Consider the following 19,630-nt stretch of genomic DNA (forward strand, 5'->3'; position numbering starts at 1 on the left):
GCTATTTATGTTCCTGTGTCCAGCTGATTTTTTTTTATATAGATTTTTAAATATTTTTTTTTCATCCGTTTAGGTGCCTTAATATTCCCAAACAGGGATTAACCTGAATGTGATCTGAAGAATGATGGCTTCTTTCCAAGGAAGAACATTACTCTTCTTATTTACTCTCCTCCAAATTAGCTACTGAGTACATGTAAAGCTCATGATTTTAAGGTTTATTCTAGCTTCTGGGAAGTTTTGGCTCTGGATTTGAATGGGAGTGAAGTCAGACCTCCGTGAATTTTTTTCAAAAAATCTTAACTTCAGTGATATGATTAAACTTACTACCCCAGTGTATCAGGTATTGTTTGGGAGCTCTTTAACCAGGGGCAACAATCAGGAAATTCAAGGCTTCCTTTTGCCTATATTCTTCATCTGTTGAACTTTCTTATTTGTTTCAAAAAGGAAGCTGACTCTTCTATATCCACCAAATAGATATATATAATTTAAATAATGCTGATTTGTTTAAGAGCTGAATAGAAAAAAAGAGAAAATAAGTGTATGCAGTTCTTTTTTAACATCTTGCTATCTAATGAAACTGGGAGATGCTGAGGGAATGGTCTTATATTTCCATGCTGCTCCCATTCAGTATGTGGGAATAAATGGTTCCTTTCTAAACCAGCAGTATTTACAGGCTTTAATTGTCACCTCTTTATTTAGTAAAGTCAATATGTATATTTCTGTTTGCACACATGTGTCAGCATGCTGTATCTTTAAGTGGCTTGTGTCCAAAATATAGACCTTTTTCCCATGAAAACAGTGGAGGCCCATCAGCATGTTCTGAACAGAAAGCCATAGTCCTTGCTTTATGCTGTTGGACTGGAAATACAAAATGACAACTTATTTCTTTTTATTTATTCTTTCTGCTTAAGAAATGTTTGTCAGTTTTTGAATTCTTAGCTTCCACTTCATTCTTAAAACTAATGAAAACTGGTTTTAATACTGCTACCAATAGAAATAGCACAATAGCACAAAAGAAGCACTCTCTAGACGAGTGACTGTCGAAAAGAAGGTCTTCATAGGGAAACAAAAAATAATTTACTTCTAACTAGAGAGGAGGCAAAATTCTGATATAACTTTTGAATAGTCCCTGCATCAAGGGATGTGCAGTTTGGGATACGACTTGAAGCTGACCCTTAATCTGGCAAAAATCTTACAAAAAGAAATGGTAACTCGTGGTATTTCTATCTAAGACCAAATCCCTTTTTTGCATTACTGTAAGACCACGCATCTGATCCTGCTGAGAATGAGAAAGGATAAGGCTATAGCAATGACAATACATTTAAAACACCAAAGGACTGTTCTGCAGCCTTTGCACAGGAGGCTATTTATCATATATTTTCCTGAATTAAAGATTGTATCTGAAATCCACTGACTTCAATGGACCTTGAGTCAATTCCTGCTGGGAATCAAAGAGAATCAATTCAAACTGTAGGCAATGGTCTAAGTATATTGAAACTTAGAGGAGCTGTAGTAGAAAACAAAGAAAGGTCAGCTGGTTTTCTACAGCTCTTTCTTCCTTTGGAACACACAGAAACCCATTATTGATAAAACTCTTACGCTATCTATCACCACTGACAAAAAAAGTACGAGCCAGAACAAGAGCACAGCAGCATGAAATAGTTTTGGGATGAACTGAGTCAAACCCAGAAGATACATTAATTTCAAGGCTGTCTGTATATTGAGTTAGAAGTTGAAGTGCCTAACCCCCTAAAATTCAAAATATTAGAAATATGTAATTTAAATGAATTATTGAGCTATTTTTGTAATTTTAATAATGTAGTATTAAATACAGAATCTTTTTTTTTTTCTTAATTGACCTTTCCATCTGTTGATAGCTAAGAAGTAAAATAGGGCTTGTTTGTTCCCCACCACCACACCTTTGATTTGTATTGACTTATCCTAACTCACTGGGGAGCGGAAGACAAGAAAATGAGGATAAGGTTAAAGAAAGGTTAAGCAGAGCATCAAAGCCATTTTCACAAGCAAAAAGGTTTTATATTCTTTAAAATCTCAGCTGCATACACTATACATAATAATCACTCTAATTAAGTGATTGTTTCCTCTCTAAAAAAGTTGAAAGTGACATACAGGAATGATAAATCGTTAATTAATGATATGCTGTTCTGTTTCACTTCTGATTACATCTCCTGCTGGGCATGGCTGGTCTATTTGCTTCTAATCTCTGCTGTGAATTCATTCAATTCCACGCCTTTCTGCTATCATGTTTTCACCCTTCCTGACTTTCATGACTACCATATGGTACAGAGCTACTGTAGGTTCAATTGATAATTTCATGCTGTCAGTGTTCTGGGGAAAAGATCCCGGTGATATTCAATAGGCTTACTGGGACGTGGTTGTCCCACCATGGAAATACCTAAAATTGCCATGAAAATCGTAAACTTGTTTCTAAAGGGTGTTTTACAGGAAGGATATGGTAGAGTTCATGATGACCATGAAAATTTTATTACCTTAGCCTAAAGAAACAGTTATTTCATCCTCAAACTTATCTTTTTCACAGGAGACTCTTTTAAGATGGGTAACTCAAAAACAGCAGTTGGAAGGATAATGCTTTTTAATTCCCTATTAAAGGGACAGCGTAAGGTATCTCATCTCAGATACAGGCATGAAAAGGCACAGTCCTAAAAATGCATTTTTAGCACTTTGAATTTAGATTAATTTCTTGAGCAAGCTCTGCAGTAACCCTCCAAAATATGTGCTTTACTTTGATCCCTGCATGTTTCCTGTGGTTGTGATTACTATGTAGTCATTATTACTATTCCCTTACCAGTTGGCCTGCATTTAACTTGACCCGGTCCTTTGAATTTAGATTACGTCTATCTCTCCTCTGTGATCCTTCTAGCTGGTTCAGGAGGGGCACACAAGGGCTCTAATATTATAAGTCTCATCTCCAGCTAGGCTATGTATGTGCCATTTATGGGCGGAAGTATCATAGGTCAATTTTTAATTCACTTGTTCAATGCGATGTGTGTGGGGTTGAGGTGGCAGGGGACGATCTCATTTGTTCACTCCCTGTTTCACTTTGACAGTCTTGCAGTTACAAAGGTGACAGAAAGAAAAAGGCATGTTCTGTCTTCCCTGTGGAAGATACCGTTTTCACAGGGTTTATATTCTCAGCAAAAAAACAACAAAACAAAACAAAACAAAACAATACAAAATAGTTTATATGAGAACGGTTTGAGGGACTCAGTGACTTTCTAAACTGAGAATGAATGAGCTGGACTTTCCTCTTCCCATCACAGAATCACAGAAAATCAGTATTTGGGGAGGAACCTCTTGAGGTCTCCAGTCTAATCTTCTGTTCAAAACAGGGTAACTTCAAAGCTAGGTGAGTTTTTCAGGGCCTCATACCACCGTATACCAGGGATCGCTGTACAAGCCATCATCATTCCAGACTAATGGAATCCGAACATATTTTCTTAAAAGGCTGCATTAGCAGCCGGGATATACAACTCAGTTGGAAGAGGTCACAGTTAAGCTCTGCAGTGAAACAGGGGGTGCCCTAATCATGTATTTTCAGTGACAGTACGCTGTATGTGATTTATTGCTTTTGCAATTTTCACATTATGCCTATTAATATCTATCTCTGACTTATCATGGCTTCAAAATTGAGAAATATTGCTTACAATTATATCATCCCACAGATGGTGAACTGTACTCTGGGACAGCAGCAGACTTCATGGGCAGAGACTTTGCCATTTTCCGAACTTTGGGGCATCACCATCCAATCAGAACAGAGCAGCATGACTCCCGGTGGCTAAATGGTAGGCAAAATGTAAATTTATCCAGTTATGTTTGTGTGGCCATTAAAGATTAGTGCACAGCTTCATTTCTACACCATCTGGGATACACACCCTTCTTTCATTTGGAACAGAATTGTGTTTTAAAGCAGTTAAAAAAAATCAAAAGTGATTTATAAAGGAGCGTTTTTGTTTTAATTACATTGAGATTTGTAGAGTGTGATTAAATTTAAAATGTGTGTGGAAAGGATGGCTAAAGCAGTCCTGTCGGAGGAGCAGCTGGCTGTAGAGCACAAGAGGGACAGCACCTCTGGGCTTGCGAAGGCACCAGCCGCACATCTGCATAGAGCAGCTGGAGCCCTGGCCGGGACTGCGCCCTGCGTAGGCTTTAATTTTTACCTGGCTTGAAGGGAATCGGACGGGGGCTGCCATGGGAAAGTAAACCACCAGAGCGTCTTGAGCAGGCCAGAGTTGTCAATAGTTTGAAAAAAAAATGAAAGGAGTTCTAGGCATTCAAGACTATTGAATTTCAAAATATTCAATCATTTAACAAGGCACAGTAACTTGCATTCTTGTTTGCAGTAGATGCTTGTTTGTGTGTGGGGGGGTGGGGGGGAGAGGGATAATTTCAGTGCAAACCTGGTTTTAGTTTCTTGTTTATTTTTTAGTTTCACCAAAACACTATAAACACATGGGTACTGTATCCAAGTTCTACGGAAGTCAAAATTTCACCATCTTAAGTAGCATTAGGCTGAGTTTTAGCTGTAAAAGCATACAAACATTTATGGAAATGAGTATTTACCATTTGAAAAAGCTGACATCTGGTTTTAGTGATCCAGTGATGCTAACTGTAGTTACTCTTTGTTAATTTATATTTTAAGTTTTTTAAAGAGTTGGCAAGCGACTTTTGCTGTACATGTTGCTTGCATCTGTCAGACTTGCACTCCTGTTTCTGAATTCACAAAATATTTTGTACTTAGATATTTTTCACTTCTAGCCACAATATTTACATCTGTGCTGAAGTCCAGTTTTTATTATGTGGTTTTGCAATTCAGTGCAAACTGTTGATGTAAATTTTGGTAGTGTAATAGCAGACTATCTTTTAACAGCACAGCTTTTGATTAGCTACGGTTAGGAATATTTAGTGTCACTCTGGTTATCATATTAAGTGCATATGTGATCCATAAGACAATCAATCCCTGACTCGTAACTGAAGTCATAAAGTGCTATTGCACTTTTGATAAACTATATCGATATAGATATATGATATATTATATATTATATTATATGTATACACATACACAGGATATATGTATTGGATAATCATATGTATGTAGATGTAGATGTATATATATTTTAATATGATATGCTGTACGCATCTGACTCTTGTCCCAGTAAGTTCAGTTTTGTCAAAAACTCGTCTGGACTACGGGGAGGGCAGATTTAGGTCTGTTACATTTCAGTTCTACAGTCTGTGGTTGCTCTGTAAACCAGAAATATTCTTCAGTGATTTATTTATTATAACAACAGACAAGATACCTGGACTTCAGGAGACATTAAATTACACGGGTTACAGACATATCTGTCTGCCTTGGTACCTGGTAGGTTAATCATGTCTTAACAATAACACAACACCTATTTTCGTTATGATAGTCACGATGAAATAAAATCCAATCATGCAAGTAAAATCTGCCTTTGTGCAGCAGGTTTGCACACTGACAGCTGAGTCAGGAGGATTTATGCAGTGGGAACGCACAGCCATTGTCCACAGCCCCTCTCCTTCATCGCTGAAAATGTGTCATGCCTTGCTGGGTTCAGTTATCAGTCTTTCAGCACTGAACGTGAGAACTGCTTTTCCCAAATTAGCGCTAAGGTAACATCTGACAGCGTGCGGAAGCCACAGCTGCTTTTTGTGATCAGGATGGGGAGGAGACAGTTGCACATCAAGAGCTTACAAGCCTCAGCCCCGCTAGAATTTAAGTATCTTCTGAAACCAGCTAAAAGCAGAACAGCATTTACCATAGTACAGTGTGAAGATGATTTTCAGCTCTGAGCGTAGTTCTTACACTATATTCCTGTATGGGGAGTTTCAGAACAATTTTAAAAGGTAAGAATCAAATTGAAGCCTTTAGAAATTATTCTCAGAACTGTCTATAACTGATGAGAATGATCCCTAAGTATATTTTTAAAATCTCTCTATTGCAACTTAGTAAGGTTACGTCCCTAATACAGAATCCGAAAGATTGGCTTAAAATTTGCACTACTACATTCCTATTACAGGCTGTAGGCCTTCACTGTTAATTTCCCACTGATAAGGTCCTGCCAGCATTTCCATAGAGCACTCCTACTTTCAGCATCTTATAGGGAAATCCAGAAATGATAACTGTTTATGTTTGAAACTCCACAGGAACGCCAGTCCTTTGATTTTTTTTTTTTCTTTGGCCATTTGTAGTTATAAAAGAAGCTTTGTGACTGCACAGGTATTTAAAGTGGGTGTACTTTAAAAGAAGCAAGCTAGCATTGAAGGACGAGGTGTACTCTACGTTCTGAAAGATCTGTATAAACTAGTACAATCTTTTGAAACTTAAGTTCACAGACCTTTACACGTTTTTCGTAAAGGCATGGATTGCTATGCAGTGATAGGCTCGCTTTTCGAGGTTACCTTCTACAGTGTGCTTAATCGCAGGTTGAAAACCAGTGTTCTGGCGGGCAGAAGAGCAGTTCTGATCAAACCTGCAGATAAGAGAAATCCTCGCCTCCATGGAGATTAATAGCTAGGGGGTGAGATGTCCAGTTGTAAGTCCCTGCTAAGGTTTATTTGGCTCACAGCTGGAACTTGAAATTACTTTTCCCATGCTTAACTAAGGTTAGAGCTGACAGGGTGTAGAAAGCACAGCTGCTTGGTACCAAAAATGGAGAGGAGAAGGCAGTTGCACATGGAGAGCTTACAAACTTTTTTTTTTTTTTTTAGAATTTAAATGTCATCCTGAACTGATATAAATATAGGACGTTTACCATTGCACAGAGTGATTAAGCTTTTCAGATTTAAGCAGGAACGCAGAGCTCCTGCAGAGAGCCCATGGTCACCTGTTGGAGATGTTTCACTTTGCATAAGAAGGCAAATGCTCGGGGCAGGAGGGCTTTGAGCGGCACCCAGCCCAAGGGAAGGTGCTGACCAGCAGCTTTTAAAGACATGTTAAGTCTTTTAAAGACTTCGTCAGGCTTTTAAAGACATTTCATTTTGTATAAATAATTTAACAGTCACCAAGCCAAATAAAGCAAGAGAGACTGACTCGATAGCTGTGCAGTCAGGGCATTCAGCTAGAACGCAGGGAACCATGCATCAGTCACTGCAGCCGTGTATACTTAATTATTGATACAGCCTGGGCCAGATGTGATGTGGAGGCATTTGCAAAAACACTGTAAAATATTTTGGTGCTCAGGGAAGCCGTCTTGGACATGAAAAGCAGCAGTTCAGTGCCCCAGCCTGAACTGTGTGTTCTGTTACAAGCCATGTGCATGCCCATGCCTGACATTTGTTGGCTCCACTGGTAAGTGCATGGAGTTTCTCTGCACAGAAAGCTTTGACAGTCTTGGTTGGTCCCCGTGAGGGACAAGAAAGAATTTGAACTCTCAGAAAAAAATCTTAGAAATTGGGAAAACATTTCCTGTCTAGCTTTAATAACAGTGCTTTTGATGTTACACTTCTACTCTACAGAGTCCTGGTAGCAGCATAAAAGTGAAACCCTTCTTTTCCTTTAAACGTGCAGTTACCTGTTATAGTTCGGGGGCATGAGAAAGTAGCGTTATTTCAAGGAAAAGCAGATGAGATCATGCTTCTATGAACTGTTTCAGCAATAGAAAAAGATGAGCGGGAGGCCGGAGCAGGCTGGGGTGGGTTCCCCTGATAGCGGAGGAGGTCCCTGGCGACCCAAAAGCAGCCGCTTTGCTCTACGCCGCCCGCTCCCGTCTCTGGAGCCTGGGAAGCGTTCATGCCAGGGCTGAGGGCATGGCTGGAGGCAAGAAGGCAGAAATGGCAGTGCAGCGTACCAAAGCAAACGCTAAGCAACGCAAAAGCAATGCACTAACGCCAGCGCTCGAGCTGAAGGTTAGGGGAGTGGGAGGAAGGCTGGGAGCCGCTCTCCTCTTCGCTAGGTTCTGGCCTGAGCGCAGAGGATCTCGCCATAAATTGTTAACGTTTTGTAAAAAGACTAGCCATAAACATTTGTATCAAAAGAAAAAAAAAACAGTCAGTGTTGCAGGAGATCTGAAAGGAAATGAAATCACAAAAGCTGCATTAAGGTTGTATTATGAATCTGTTTTGCACCCCAGAGAAGTAAAGCAATTCTGGCCCCACTTGCCCTCTTTACTAGCCCTGGAGTTAAAAGAGGGAATGTCAAGCTGGATATCCAGGCTTGGCTTGGAATTCCCTTGCTTTTTGTGGGTTTAAAACAGCTCTATAATGTTATTTTACCATATTTTCTGTGGCTTAGTTTTTAAAGTGGGGTAGTAGTTGTGCTTAGTCTCCTGGGGTTATTGTCCTTGGTAGTCTTTGCTTTACGGTTCCATAAACAGCTGAGAATTATAGAAGCTGAGCGACTATTCAATAAAAAAGAAAATGTCCTCTTAAATTTCACAGGCTCCAAGGCAGGAAACATGGACTTGATGCACTTATGATATTTGTACAGCACTTTACAGCCATCATCATATGTTGTTTCCCCTTATGACAGATTGTAGGATGTCCGAACAATGGCAATATACACATACAATTTTGCATATTTACATATTGCGTAGTAGAGATGCATATGGCAAGAACAAGACAAGATTTCAGCTAGTTTGTAGGATTTTTCCCTTCTGATAAGAGTGTACTAAATATGTCAGGATGCTTAGAAGTGAACATTTGTTCGATTCCGTCTACTCTTGAGGCCTGGATGTGTTCATTTGCTGCATTGAATCTTTGCTTTTGCTTTGGTGAGCCACACCAAACCCGTACATAGCCCCTGACACCTCCCTCTTCTGCACCACTCCTGTGCCCTAAATGCCTTCCTGGCTTTCCAGCTCACCTTCTACACATTACCGATCCATATATACGGAAGGAATTAAAGTGCATGCCAGCAAAGAGCGCAGGTAAGCAGTCGTGGAAAACGGCTGACCTGCCAGCAGAGACAGGACCAAACAGTCTTGGTACCTGGGGGTCATTTCACAGAGTATGGTTGAGCCATTCTTGGAGAAAAGAAGCTATGGAGGCTATAAATAGAATAAATCCCCAGTGAGAAAAGAGCTACTTAAATAAAGGACATACATAAAAACTACTGGGTATGAACTGAATAAGAATACATTTAATCTTCAAATTAGAAGTCTTAAAACACAAGGTGAATGAGATCAGAAAAAGTTGCCCAATTTTGGTGGCATCTTAGTTTTAAGAGGAAATTTGATACATTTGTATGTGCTGGTATGTAACACACTTGACTGACCTAGCATGGAACTGGACTGAGTAGACTAAGTCTCTCCCAGGTCTACGTGCCTGCAAATTTACTAAGGTAGATTTAATCAGCCTTGCTAGGGACTCTGCAAGGTTTGTTTCAAGGATCTCTTGTATTTAAGATAGACTTTTCTACACTTTGACCCAAATTAGGCAGCTATTATCTCCTATCACGCAGCCTGTAGACAGGAACAAAGTCCTGCGCCGTGCTATCATTACTTATACAGGCATAAACAGCTCCAGTCTTTGCAGGAACAAAACATGTCCATATATGCAAGTTTTGTTTCTCACTCAATACACCCTCCCACCCCCATTCCCATTAGCTTCATTGCTAAGAATAGTAATAAATAATTTCACAGTGATAAATTCCATGTGTGACAAATGCTAATGTCACCTAACACAGCGCTAGGAAGTACACAGAAACTATGGTGACGGTGGTATAATAATCTGAACAGAATGGAATATAAATGCAATTTGCAGTTTTTTTTTTTCTTTTCCCTGAAGTCTGCAGATCCCAATTTGAGATGTTGACTATGAATTTTAAATTGCTTTTCTCTTTGCAATCTAGCAAATCTTTTCTACATATGTGTTTTATCACAACCCTTTTTATTCTTTTTCTTTGAGAAGAAATGTAGGATTTCTGAAAACACAAAAAGTCACTTCTTCCTTGCTGTTATTACTTGATACTGATTACTATACTGCCACTAACCTGGGAGATACAGGGAGTTATGTCCAGCTGAACATTTGATCAGAAGACACTAATGTACTTGAATCAGTTGACACATCCTGTCTAATAACTGCTCCCTAGATCTTTATGCAAACTAGGAGAAACCTCTCTTTGAGAAACCAAAGGCCAAGCAGCAAGAACGTGCAGGTACTTTACCGTTCCTCTGGATGTGAGGAAGAGCATGAATGTGTGTTTGGGGGAGGGGAGGTGCGTAAAATTTACCGTCTCCAAGACCACCAAGTGTCCTGAATGAAGTTATTTTAAATCTTTTTAGTAAGTAGACCTTTTCTTTTTAATTTCTTTCTAGTCTTACAGTGTAGGACTGGGTCATTTTTTTTCATGAAAATTAAGTACTGTAGATGAGGTCTTTGTCACATTTAGGTATGAAAAACTGGTAAAAGTAGCCAAAAGATGAGTTTTGAGGCTCAAATGGGAAAAAAAGATCGGGAAGGTAAAAACAGAAGAGGATATTCCCCTGGTTTGAGCACATCTTTTGAGGACTTCCTGATACGCCAGGGAATACTACATGAAGCCCGAAGACTTGCATCAGTAGACGTATTGATGTGAGTCAGAGCCACAATGTCCCTGGGGAATTTACAATACAAATTAGTCCAGGAACGCCTGACTTGGGAGATATATATATATATATATATATATCTGTATATGTATGTGTGTGTGTGTGTGTGTATATATATATATATATCTATCTCACATGGTTAACCTTGGGCTCATACATGGGTTATAGCTTGGTCACCCTTGTTATCTAGACCAAAACATAATAGCCGGGAGTGCAGATTAGAAGTCATGCTTTGCTGTAGCACACATTGTGACTCATCCACTTTGTAGAGCGCATATGATTAAAAATAATGTGAGAGCTTGGGGTTCAATGCTTTGTGCGCTGATTGGACTGGAAGCCAGAAAAGCTTGACTGCGTGGAGTACAGTTTTAGGAAAGAAGTTTATAGCTTCTTTATAGCACAGTGGGGTATGACCCAGATGCAGACAGATCAGTGCAAACACTCTGTCTAAACTGAAGGACCTGGAAGCAATTGCCAGCTTTGAAATCTAGGTGGGTAACCAGTAACTCCTGGGAGCCTTACATCAGGGTGAGACCTGATGGGCAGTGGGGAACTTTAATGGTCTGTTTCACATAAGGAAGGTGACAAACTCAGTATCTAACTGAAGCAGTGGCAGCTGTAGCGATAATCTCTGCTAGAAAGCTTTGTGTATTACTTTCAGTTAGTATATGAGTGAAAGGACCATATCTATATATGGTATAATTATAAACAAGCAGGCTACCTACATTCATTATTCATAGTCAGGAAAGCTTACTGAAAATTTCTGCCCTGGAGATGAATTTCAGTTGGTAGAAAAATAATAATAATTTGTCCAAGACAGGTGTAATGTTAAGGTTCTAAGACTGCACTTTGCTTTGCTCTTGGTGCAGGCCCCAGTTTAAATTACACAACGTACTTTTCTTTGTAGTTATTATTTTTACAAAGCTCTAAATCGGCTTAAGAGAAAGGAAAGTTCTGATCTAGATGGCAGGATGCCAAAGACAAAGCCTATGTATTATAGGTCTTCCAAATTCAAGTAGGTATACTGTGATCCTTAAGATCTCTACGAGCCTTCGTAGCTCTGATGGTTGGAAAACATCGTCTTTAAGTACTAAATTGTGCCACCTTTCCTGCTAACAAAACTGACTAACCAGCTTTTCAAGAAAAGCTAGGCAGAAATCGGCTTCTTGGGAATCACAAAGCAGAATACTAATTGATTTAAACAAAACAGGAGTGAATCAGTTACAGCCCTCTTCACTGGGATAAGACATACATCTGTTTTTTTATATATTTATATATATATTCTTGTGGTTTTTCTCCTTCTGCTCTAGCCATCGGTTTAATTAGTGTTGACCCTGTCAATACCGATTTCCTCTTCACAGGCCACCACGTTCAGAGTTTGGTAGGCATTCAATAGAGATTTACTGTTGACTGGGTAATTTGAGTTCATGTGTATGGTGAAAAATTAGTGAGGAGAATTACCCAGAAAAGTGGATGCCATGACAATGCATGTCACCATGGTTTGACCAGCTCTGCTGACATAGGTTTCAAAAGCTCTCCCCCTGTGAAAATGGGGCCTGTTTGCAAATTAATTAGTTTCTGGCAGCTTGATTGTTGACCCAAAGTTTGTAGAGTGGAAAAACAATCAGATTAGTGTGTTCAATATAAAGGCCCAGTGCGGCACTCAAGTGCAGTTTGCCAAACTGTTCAAGCCGTGAATAGAGTGAAACAAATTCTTTTTTGAGAAGCCAAGGCAAAGGTTAAGTGTGATGTGACTAGAGCACGCTGGCCGTGGGGAGCGGGGCGGGGAGAATCAGACGTTTCAGCCACACAAAAATGGAGAGTGCTAAGCGAGTTTCACTGAATGTAATGAAGCTCACAGCTTCGGCCACAAAGTGTTTGGCAATGTTTTAGTCTGTGTTAGAAGGCGAAATAAGCTGGTTTTGTTTTAAGAGGTGTTCTTTGTACAGTCATGTGGGATATCAATGACTGTGCCTCTGAAGAGCATTAGAGGCAGTTCCTGAGCCTCAAGCCTCTTTCTAAGCACCTGCAGACTTTGGGGCGCTTATCAGTTCCACCCCATCCAGCCACACACAAACATCCTTTTTCCCTAAGGATCAGCCCGAGCCTCCCTTTCATCACCTGCAACGTTTGGGCAGGCTCCTTCTTTTACATAGTGCTGGTGCCACATCTCACAGGCTGGCGTGTTAGAAATCAACCATTTCAAATAGATAGACCAGCTAAAAGTTGTTATTCAGGTAGCGAGACAGAAGTGTGTTCTCATATAGATACTAAAAGGTGCCATGTACCAGAGCTTTAGCTGATGAAGGACTTGAATTTAACAACTGCCCTTTAAGTTCCGTTTATGGAAGTTCCTTTATTATTTCCAGTATTATTAATGAATTAATTAATTAGACGATACATAATTCGTTATGTGAGTGTATGATTATAATGAATTAATTCATTATATGCCCTAATAATATCTCCTTTACATGAAGCAACCTCTATGAAAATCTTTTTGTTGTTGCTGTTTTCCCAGTATATCAGATAGAAAAAAGGAAAATGCCAGCAAATATGGAGGAGGTTTCAAACCTCTGACATGTTTTTTTCTCTAACGCTAACTATGACATGGTTTTCTCTCAAAGCAAGGTCTAAGCTGATTTATGGGGAAGGCTTGTTGGCCTGGATCAGAACATCTGACAGAACTTGGACAGAACTTGCTCTGTCTAGAGCAGCTGAGCTGGGAATAGGAGGGGTTGCACAACCACCTAGCCACCACCCCGTCACCTAACGGAGACTGCCCAGCACATCTGGCAGAGCTAACGATGAAGAGGTGAGGACAGAGCCCCTTAGCCTGTTCCTACCTCTCTCCCCCTTTCCATAAAACTACAGCTGTTAGCTTTCAATCTTTTAAAATTTGTGATTTGTTCTTTGTAACGGGCTGAACCTAACCCCTTTTATACTAACATTCCTGAACCGTGAATTGCTCGCCCCAAAAGGCATTCAGTGTTGTTTGCAATTATCGCAACCGATTGCTCAAAGCAGGCACCTGATGTGGCACCTCGCCAGTTGGAAACATAATTGGCTCCTTACATGGGTGAATATCCACTCCGGAGTGAAGTTTGTGATGAAGTAATTATTAGTTCAAAGTAAACCAGGTATTTGAGTACCTGGTCCATACATTAAAATCCCAGTTAGCGCTAGACACAGCTGAATTATTCTGTAGATTCAGACCCTCCCTTTCTCTCTGTCTCCATAACTTCCCCTTTCCTTTGTTCATGAAATTGTGTAAATTCCAATCTGAATGCTTGTAAGGCCAAGTAATTGCTTTTGTTCTTTGGGTTATTTAATTACAAATCTCAGTAGATGACAGGTCCTCTGCGCTAAAGGAAGACATCACATTTGCACAGTTACAGAATCCCAACACAAATGTGTGTGGCAAATCAGTGAGTGCAGATTTATTCATGCCCTCTGGGACCTGCACTGCCTTTTCAGCTTAGCATGCAATATGATTTAAATTACAGCTTGTGCAGAGCTGTGCCTTGGGATTACACTCCATGTTTCCAACTGTTTATAGTTCAGTGAGCTTTAACCTCTGTGATTCTCAAAATTAAATAATGTCACGGCTGATATCAGACTGATGGCTGGTACTGGATTGCTAAATACTGTCTTGTATTATAAGCCTATTTTTACAACAGAATGGAAATACCAATGTATTTAAACCACAGATAATACATTCACATAATTCACAAGCACAATTTAAAAGCCACACCAGCAAAGAGCAGCAAAGTTAATATTAATCTCCATTCTTAAGCATGTATTCCTACTTTTTCTGTATTTAACAAATTTATCGTGACTGACTATATTAGAGCAGAACTATGCATTACTGTGTTATCAGGTAGGCACAAAGATTACGCAAGATCAAGAGACGTAAATAGATTATTTGTTGTAGTTAAATTCTGCCTTATTAATTAATTCCCTTTTAGTTTTACAGTTTTATTATTTCTGAAATAGTGATGTATCAAATCTCACATCTTGAAGACCCTTCAGTACTGCAACAGTAGGTCAGCTTTCCATGTAGGAGGAAAGAAAACACCTAAAAGTGATCTAATTAATAAATACATAAAACTTTTAATTTTTTTTTAAGAAAGTTTAGCTATAAAATTGTATTTTTAATCTAGTATCAAATTCTCTAGGAGATCAATTTTCTTCCTCTTCAGGATTTAAATCATTAGAAATGTTTTTAGAGATTTTGCTTCTTCTGGTTCTGCAAACCCAGCATATCCAGGAGAGATTCAGTTCTAGCCCCTCCTGAGCCTCTACAGTGGATTTTGTCCCGTTTTGCACCAGGCCACACCTGTAAGACAAATGGGTGAAACAGATGGCACCAACAGGGTAATTTAGCCCATAGAACTTTATTCATGACCGTGATGTAAGGAAGAGAAAACAGGACTTAGCTCTCAGGGAGGGACAAATGGAAGAGACAAATGGAAACGTGTTTTTCGCTTGTAAAGGCCACGGATTTGACTATGGAACAGAGAAAATAAAAAGAAGCCCCCAAATACCATATTAAAAAGAATCTCAGTTTTCAGATATGGCTGGCATAGCATGGAAAAAACGCTTAGAAATGGGTCCTCAGTTGCTATCTTTAAGCTTTCACAGCGCAATAGATTCTGAATGTATTGCATTTTGGTGCATTTCTAAAGCAGTGCATACTTCTCCCATTGATCTTACGAGCGGTCTCTGTTACTTAACTCATGCTTCAATGTTGAGCTTTTAGGCTTCAAAGTGGGGTCAGGCATATCCCTTCCCTTGCTCGAGCATTGGGTTCCATGGCCCTACATCCGTTCATCCTTGCTGAAAAGCTGGCCATTAGACTTGATTTTCTAGTAAATATGTAGATAGACTGGAAGGTGTTTTTACACACTCTACAGTAAAAGAAGAAATGGTAGATTTGGTAACAACGGTAGATTTGGTAACATTTAAGCATGGTAACATTTAAGAAATGTCAAAGTAGCATATATTCACCAGCTAAGAGCTGATACTCAGAAGCAGTGGTGTGATGCTGTACTGATAAATGACTATAGTATTGAAATGTGGTAACAGTACTTTTAAAAAATCTCAGAAGCAGTAACGGTCTCTAACGGTTTCTGTATCCAAAAGTTTGTTGAGGGTAACCCACCAAAATCAAAGCTGATATGCCTATTGAAGCTCTATTTTTTCTCGTTCTCAGACCCAGATCTAGTGGCTATAGGCTGAACGTTTCATATGTAGAAAGGTGAGATGCCCTATAGTGTTATCATACAAAATTATTTGTTTTGAAGGCAAGCGCTAGACTAAATTTTTGGGACTACCATCCTTTATACAACATCCAGGAAAATTTGATGTTCCAAGGCTCTCTATGGCTGCAGCAGACATACTAAGAAAATAAAGACAAAATATTTCCTATTTCCATTTACCTTTAAAAGAGATAGATTAATCTATTTTTATTAGATTTCTCTATTATAGAAAAGTTTGTTTTTAACATATGTTTATAAGTATATATGTATAAATTTCATTTCTTTTTGGTAGGTTTGTAAAGCTTTTTTATTTTCCAGTAAAAGCAGTAGGATTTGCAGGGATATATTATTAGATGAGTTGATGTAGGAAAAAAACAGATATAAAAAAAACTTTCAGTGACCGAGCTCTTTTTCAGGTCATTTCTCAGAAAAAAATGGAAGGAAAGTTGTTTTAAGGACAGGATTACATATCTTGCCCGTTCACTCCACAGCTTTTATGAAATGTTAGAGAACATTTAGTGATAATACATTACCTGTGAATCTGATCTGAGGACTGATGTTTATTGATCCCTTACTACTATTTGAGTGAAATTCAAATCCCTTTATAAACTCTTGAAAAAGTTCCACTGATGACAGCGAAATTAAGCTTGGCCCTCCGCAGGCATGAACTGTTTGGGCAAAGGGAACTCTTCATGCGTAGAAAAATTGTATGTACTGAGCTGCTCTGACTGAGCTGCTCAAACCCTAGACCTTCCTAGGAAGCTGTAGCAAAGTATCTGGGACAATACTGAGCATTGAATTTACTAAAGATATTTCCTGGAGTTAAAAGCGGCTTGAAATAGTTAAAAAAAAAAAAATCTTGTCAGGGTTGGGGACTGGCAGTTTCCTGCAAGCATTTTAAGAGGGAAGGCAAAGTACGTGGAATAAAAGACATGAAAAAAGGAACTTAAGTTTTATGGTGTATACAGTACAAAACAGCAAGTTTTTAAAGTCTGGATAACTTGAACAGCAGGCGGATGTAACACATTGTGAAGCAGACAATGTCTCTTTTAATCATTTTATTCACTGGCATACAATGTACATACAAACTTGGGAAAAGAAGCAAATAATAACAGCGTAATCAGTGATGCATAATTTGTACTGCAGAAGAGTAAAGGAACTGCCTTCTGTCAAAATCAGGAATCTTGATTTTGCATGTGCTTTCAATGACTTCTGATAGTAAGATAGATCACAAGTACAGAAACATCTGATTGACAAGGTGCAAAATTAGTATGGAACCATACTAGCACGTTTTAAAAACAGTGATTTGTACTCTGGAGTTTCCAGCGCAAACATATAAAGAGACATATACACACGCACACTTGCATCTTAGAAAAAAACAAAAAGCACCAAATATGGTTAAAAAAGAGGAAATCTAGTCTACTTAGTTCAGAATTACCAGTATGTTTTACATGTATGCCAATGATTCCTACATATTGCAGTGACAGGCCCAGTAGGTAAGACTGGCAGTATCTGAATCTTATATATGTTTTAGCTCTTAAAAATGTACTAGTAATTTCCAAACCATAAAAGCAGGATTTTTTCTTGTTTTATGTTTCAGAAGCACTATGATAGCATTTGACACACTGCAAAATCTGGAAATCACAGAGCACAGCTCTGTTCACTTACCACCCCTTTGGTCTCCATTTCATAGTCTTCTGTTTCTCCAGAGAAACTTCCATGAAAGGCATAGAAAGCTCTGTGAGTGGGAAAGGTACAAAATCTTCGTATGAGATACTTTGCAAGGACTAGCGAGCCTTCAGATTTTTTTCACAGGACTGTGTAAATGGGTTATCATTATTAGTACTCAGTTCTGTTACATACTTGACATACTTTTCTGCTTTTATTTTTGTTCTGACAAACTTCTGTTGCTAGAAAACATCCCTTAAGAAACTGTTCCTTTTCTTCCTGTTCATTACAGGACCTTTTTTTTTTTTCCTGCATTTCTATTCTTTTCTTAATTTCATCCATTTATTACTATTTAAATGCTTCTGCTAACTTTAATTCTTCTCTCTGTTGCTTATTTATCACAAGCATGAATGGCCACGTTGCAAATACCTCCATTATTGATTTTAAATACTGCTAAAAATGCCCTGTTTTCTGGTGCTGATACAGTGCTATACCAAGGAAGTTTTCATTCCTAGAAGTTGAGGTAATTATGTCAAATATTTCTAAAGCACTATCAGTGAAGATTAAAAAAAAGGAGCCTTTATGTGTGTAGAAAAAAAGATACACACCAATTAAATACAGTGTGCAGAACTTTCTGAAAAGAGCAGCGCACTAGATAACTTTGTAATAACTTCTTTGGCACAACACTTTTCTCTCTAATTTTAATCACATCTCTCTCTCTCTCTATATATATATGTGTGTGTGTGTGTGTGTGTAAAATATTTTCTTTTTTTTTCTTTTGTATGAGCAGAACTAATGTTTTACATCATCAATAAATCTGTAAATTATTTCAACGGGGTACAAATCCTGTTACTTCCTTATTGCTAACTGAAGCCAAATCAAGTTGGAACTACATATTATGCCCACATGACTACTGAAAGAGGTTGTCATAACTGATGTTATCATATTGAATACCCAGGGTTGAACTGAGGGCTTTTGCTTCCTCTTGCAAATGCCTTACTGCATTTTATGCTGTTGCACTACCCTGACAGATCAATTAAAAACAGTCATTCACCCAGTGCTTTTTTTCAGGCTTTGCTGCCATCCTTCATTACTCCTACTTTAGTGGATTTTGTGTCAAGTGGCTCTAAACTAGCTGTAAAAGTTAATTATAACAACAAAACCATTTTCATAGTTTGACAAAATGACCTTAGTTTTGTGGCCAGATTTAACGGATTTAACAAAGAAATTATATTACAGGAGATTGGATAGGTACAGAAATTGCTACAGGAGCGTTCTCTGCTGTATCACTGCTTGCACACTGGCCCAGACTGATGATCATTTCCTGATGAATGATCATCACTCTCTAAGAAATGAGATGATGGCAGAGTCCTGTCCCATTTTTTGACACAACGTTTCAGAGAAGATTGTTTTTACAGCTACATAACACCTTCCACACACTTCAGATTAAACCCGGCAGTACTGCTATGAGGTACCGAGTTTGCGTGTTTTCTTCCTGTTTTGAAAATGGATGATTTTTGATACAAAGGCCATATTTATTCACAATGGGGAAAGAAAATTTAATATACATGTGGCGAATGGTCCTGCCGGACACAGGGTTGTGCACTGCATGGAGCTGACTGAGAAATCTTCTTAAGTATCTAGGTCTCAGGAGATATATAGAGGTTGAAGATATACTTGTCAGGCTGCTGTTGTTCAGTTTAGGGTTTCATGCTTTTACCAGTTGTGTTGCTGATGGCTGTCCCACTTTCGCTTCAGTGAAATGTGTTCACCTTGTTAATCCCTAGCCATTTGTCACGCTGAGCTTCAACTGGGCCAGGAACTTGTCTTCTGCAACACGCTACCTCGGGTGTTTAGATGATGGCGTTGCTGCAGCATGCGCTCACTGCCTACAGGACTCCTTCTTGTACCCTCTATTTAATTTCCAAATTCCTAGAGGAAAGAAAATTCTATAAAGACTTAATCACATATCTCTCAGTATTCTAGAAGGTCTGAGAAAAGTCACATTAGTGGAGAATAATAGGTATGGTTTCTGAGTATTGGGTCATCTAACTTGATACCATTTGGACGTAGACTCCTTAGACATCTCCCGGGACTTCTGCTCAACCTGTGAATTTT

At 38.8% G+C, this 19,630-nt stretch overlaps 1 protein-coding gene across 5 annotated transcripts in view; it reads left to right on the forward strand.

Moving 5' to 3' along the window:
• Window positions 1-19,630, forward strand: part of SEMA3A (semaphorin 3A) — a 330,745-nt gene that overhangs the window by 264,813 nt on the left and 46,302 nt on the right. For all 5 annotated transcript variants that reach the window (XM_068920614.1, XM_068920525.1, XM_068920690.1 and 2 more), the window contains one exon: window positions 3,705-3,824. In XM_068920614.1, coding sequence (XP_068776715.1) covers window positions 3,705-3,824 — 120 coding nt within the window. The remainder of the gene's footprint in view (window positions 1-3,704; window positions 3,825-19,630) is intronic.

The sequence above is a fragment of the Struthio camelus genome, chromosome 1, assembly GCF_040807025.1.
Source record: "Struthio camelus isolate bStrCam1 chromosome 1, bStrCam1.hap1, whole genome shotgun sequence".
NCBI lineage: Eukaryota > Metazoa > Chordata > Aves > Struthioniformes > Struthionidae > Struthio > Struthio camelus.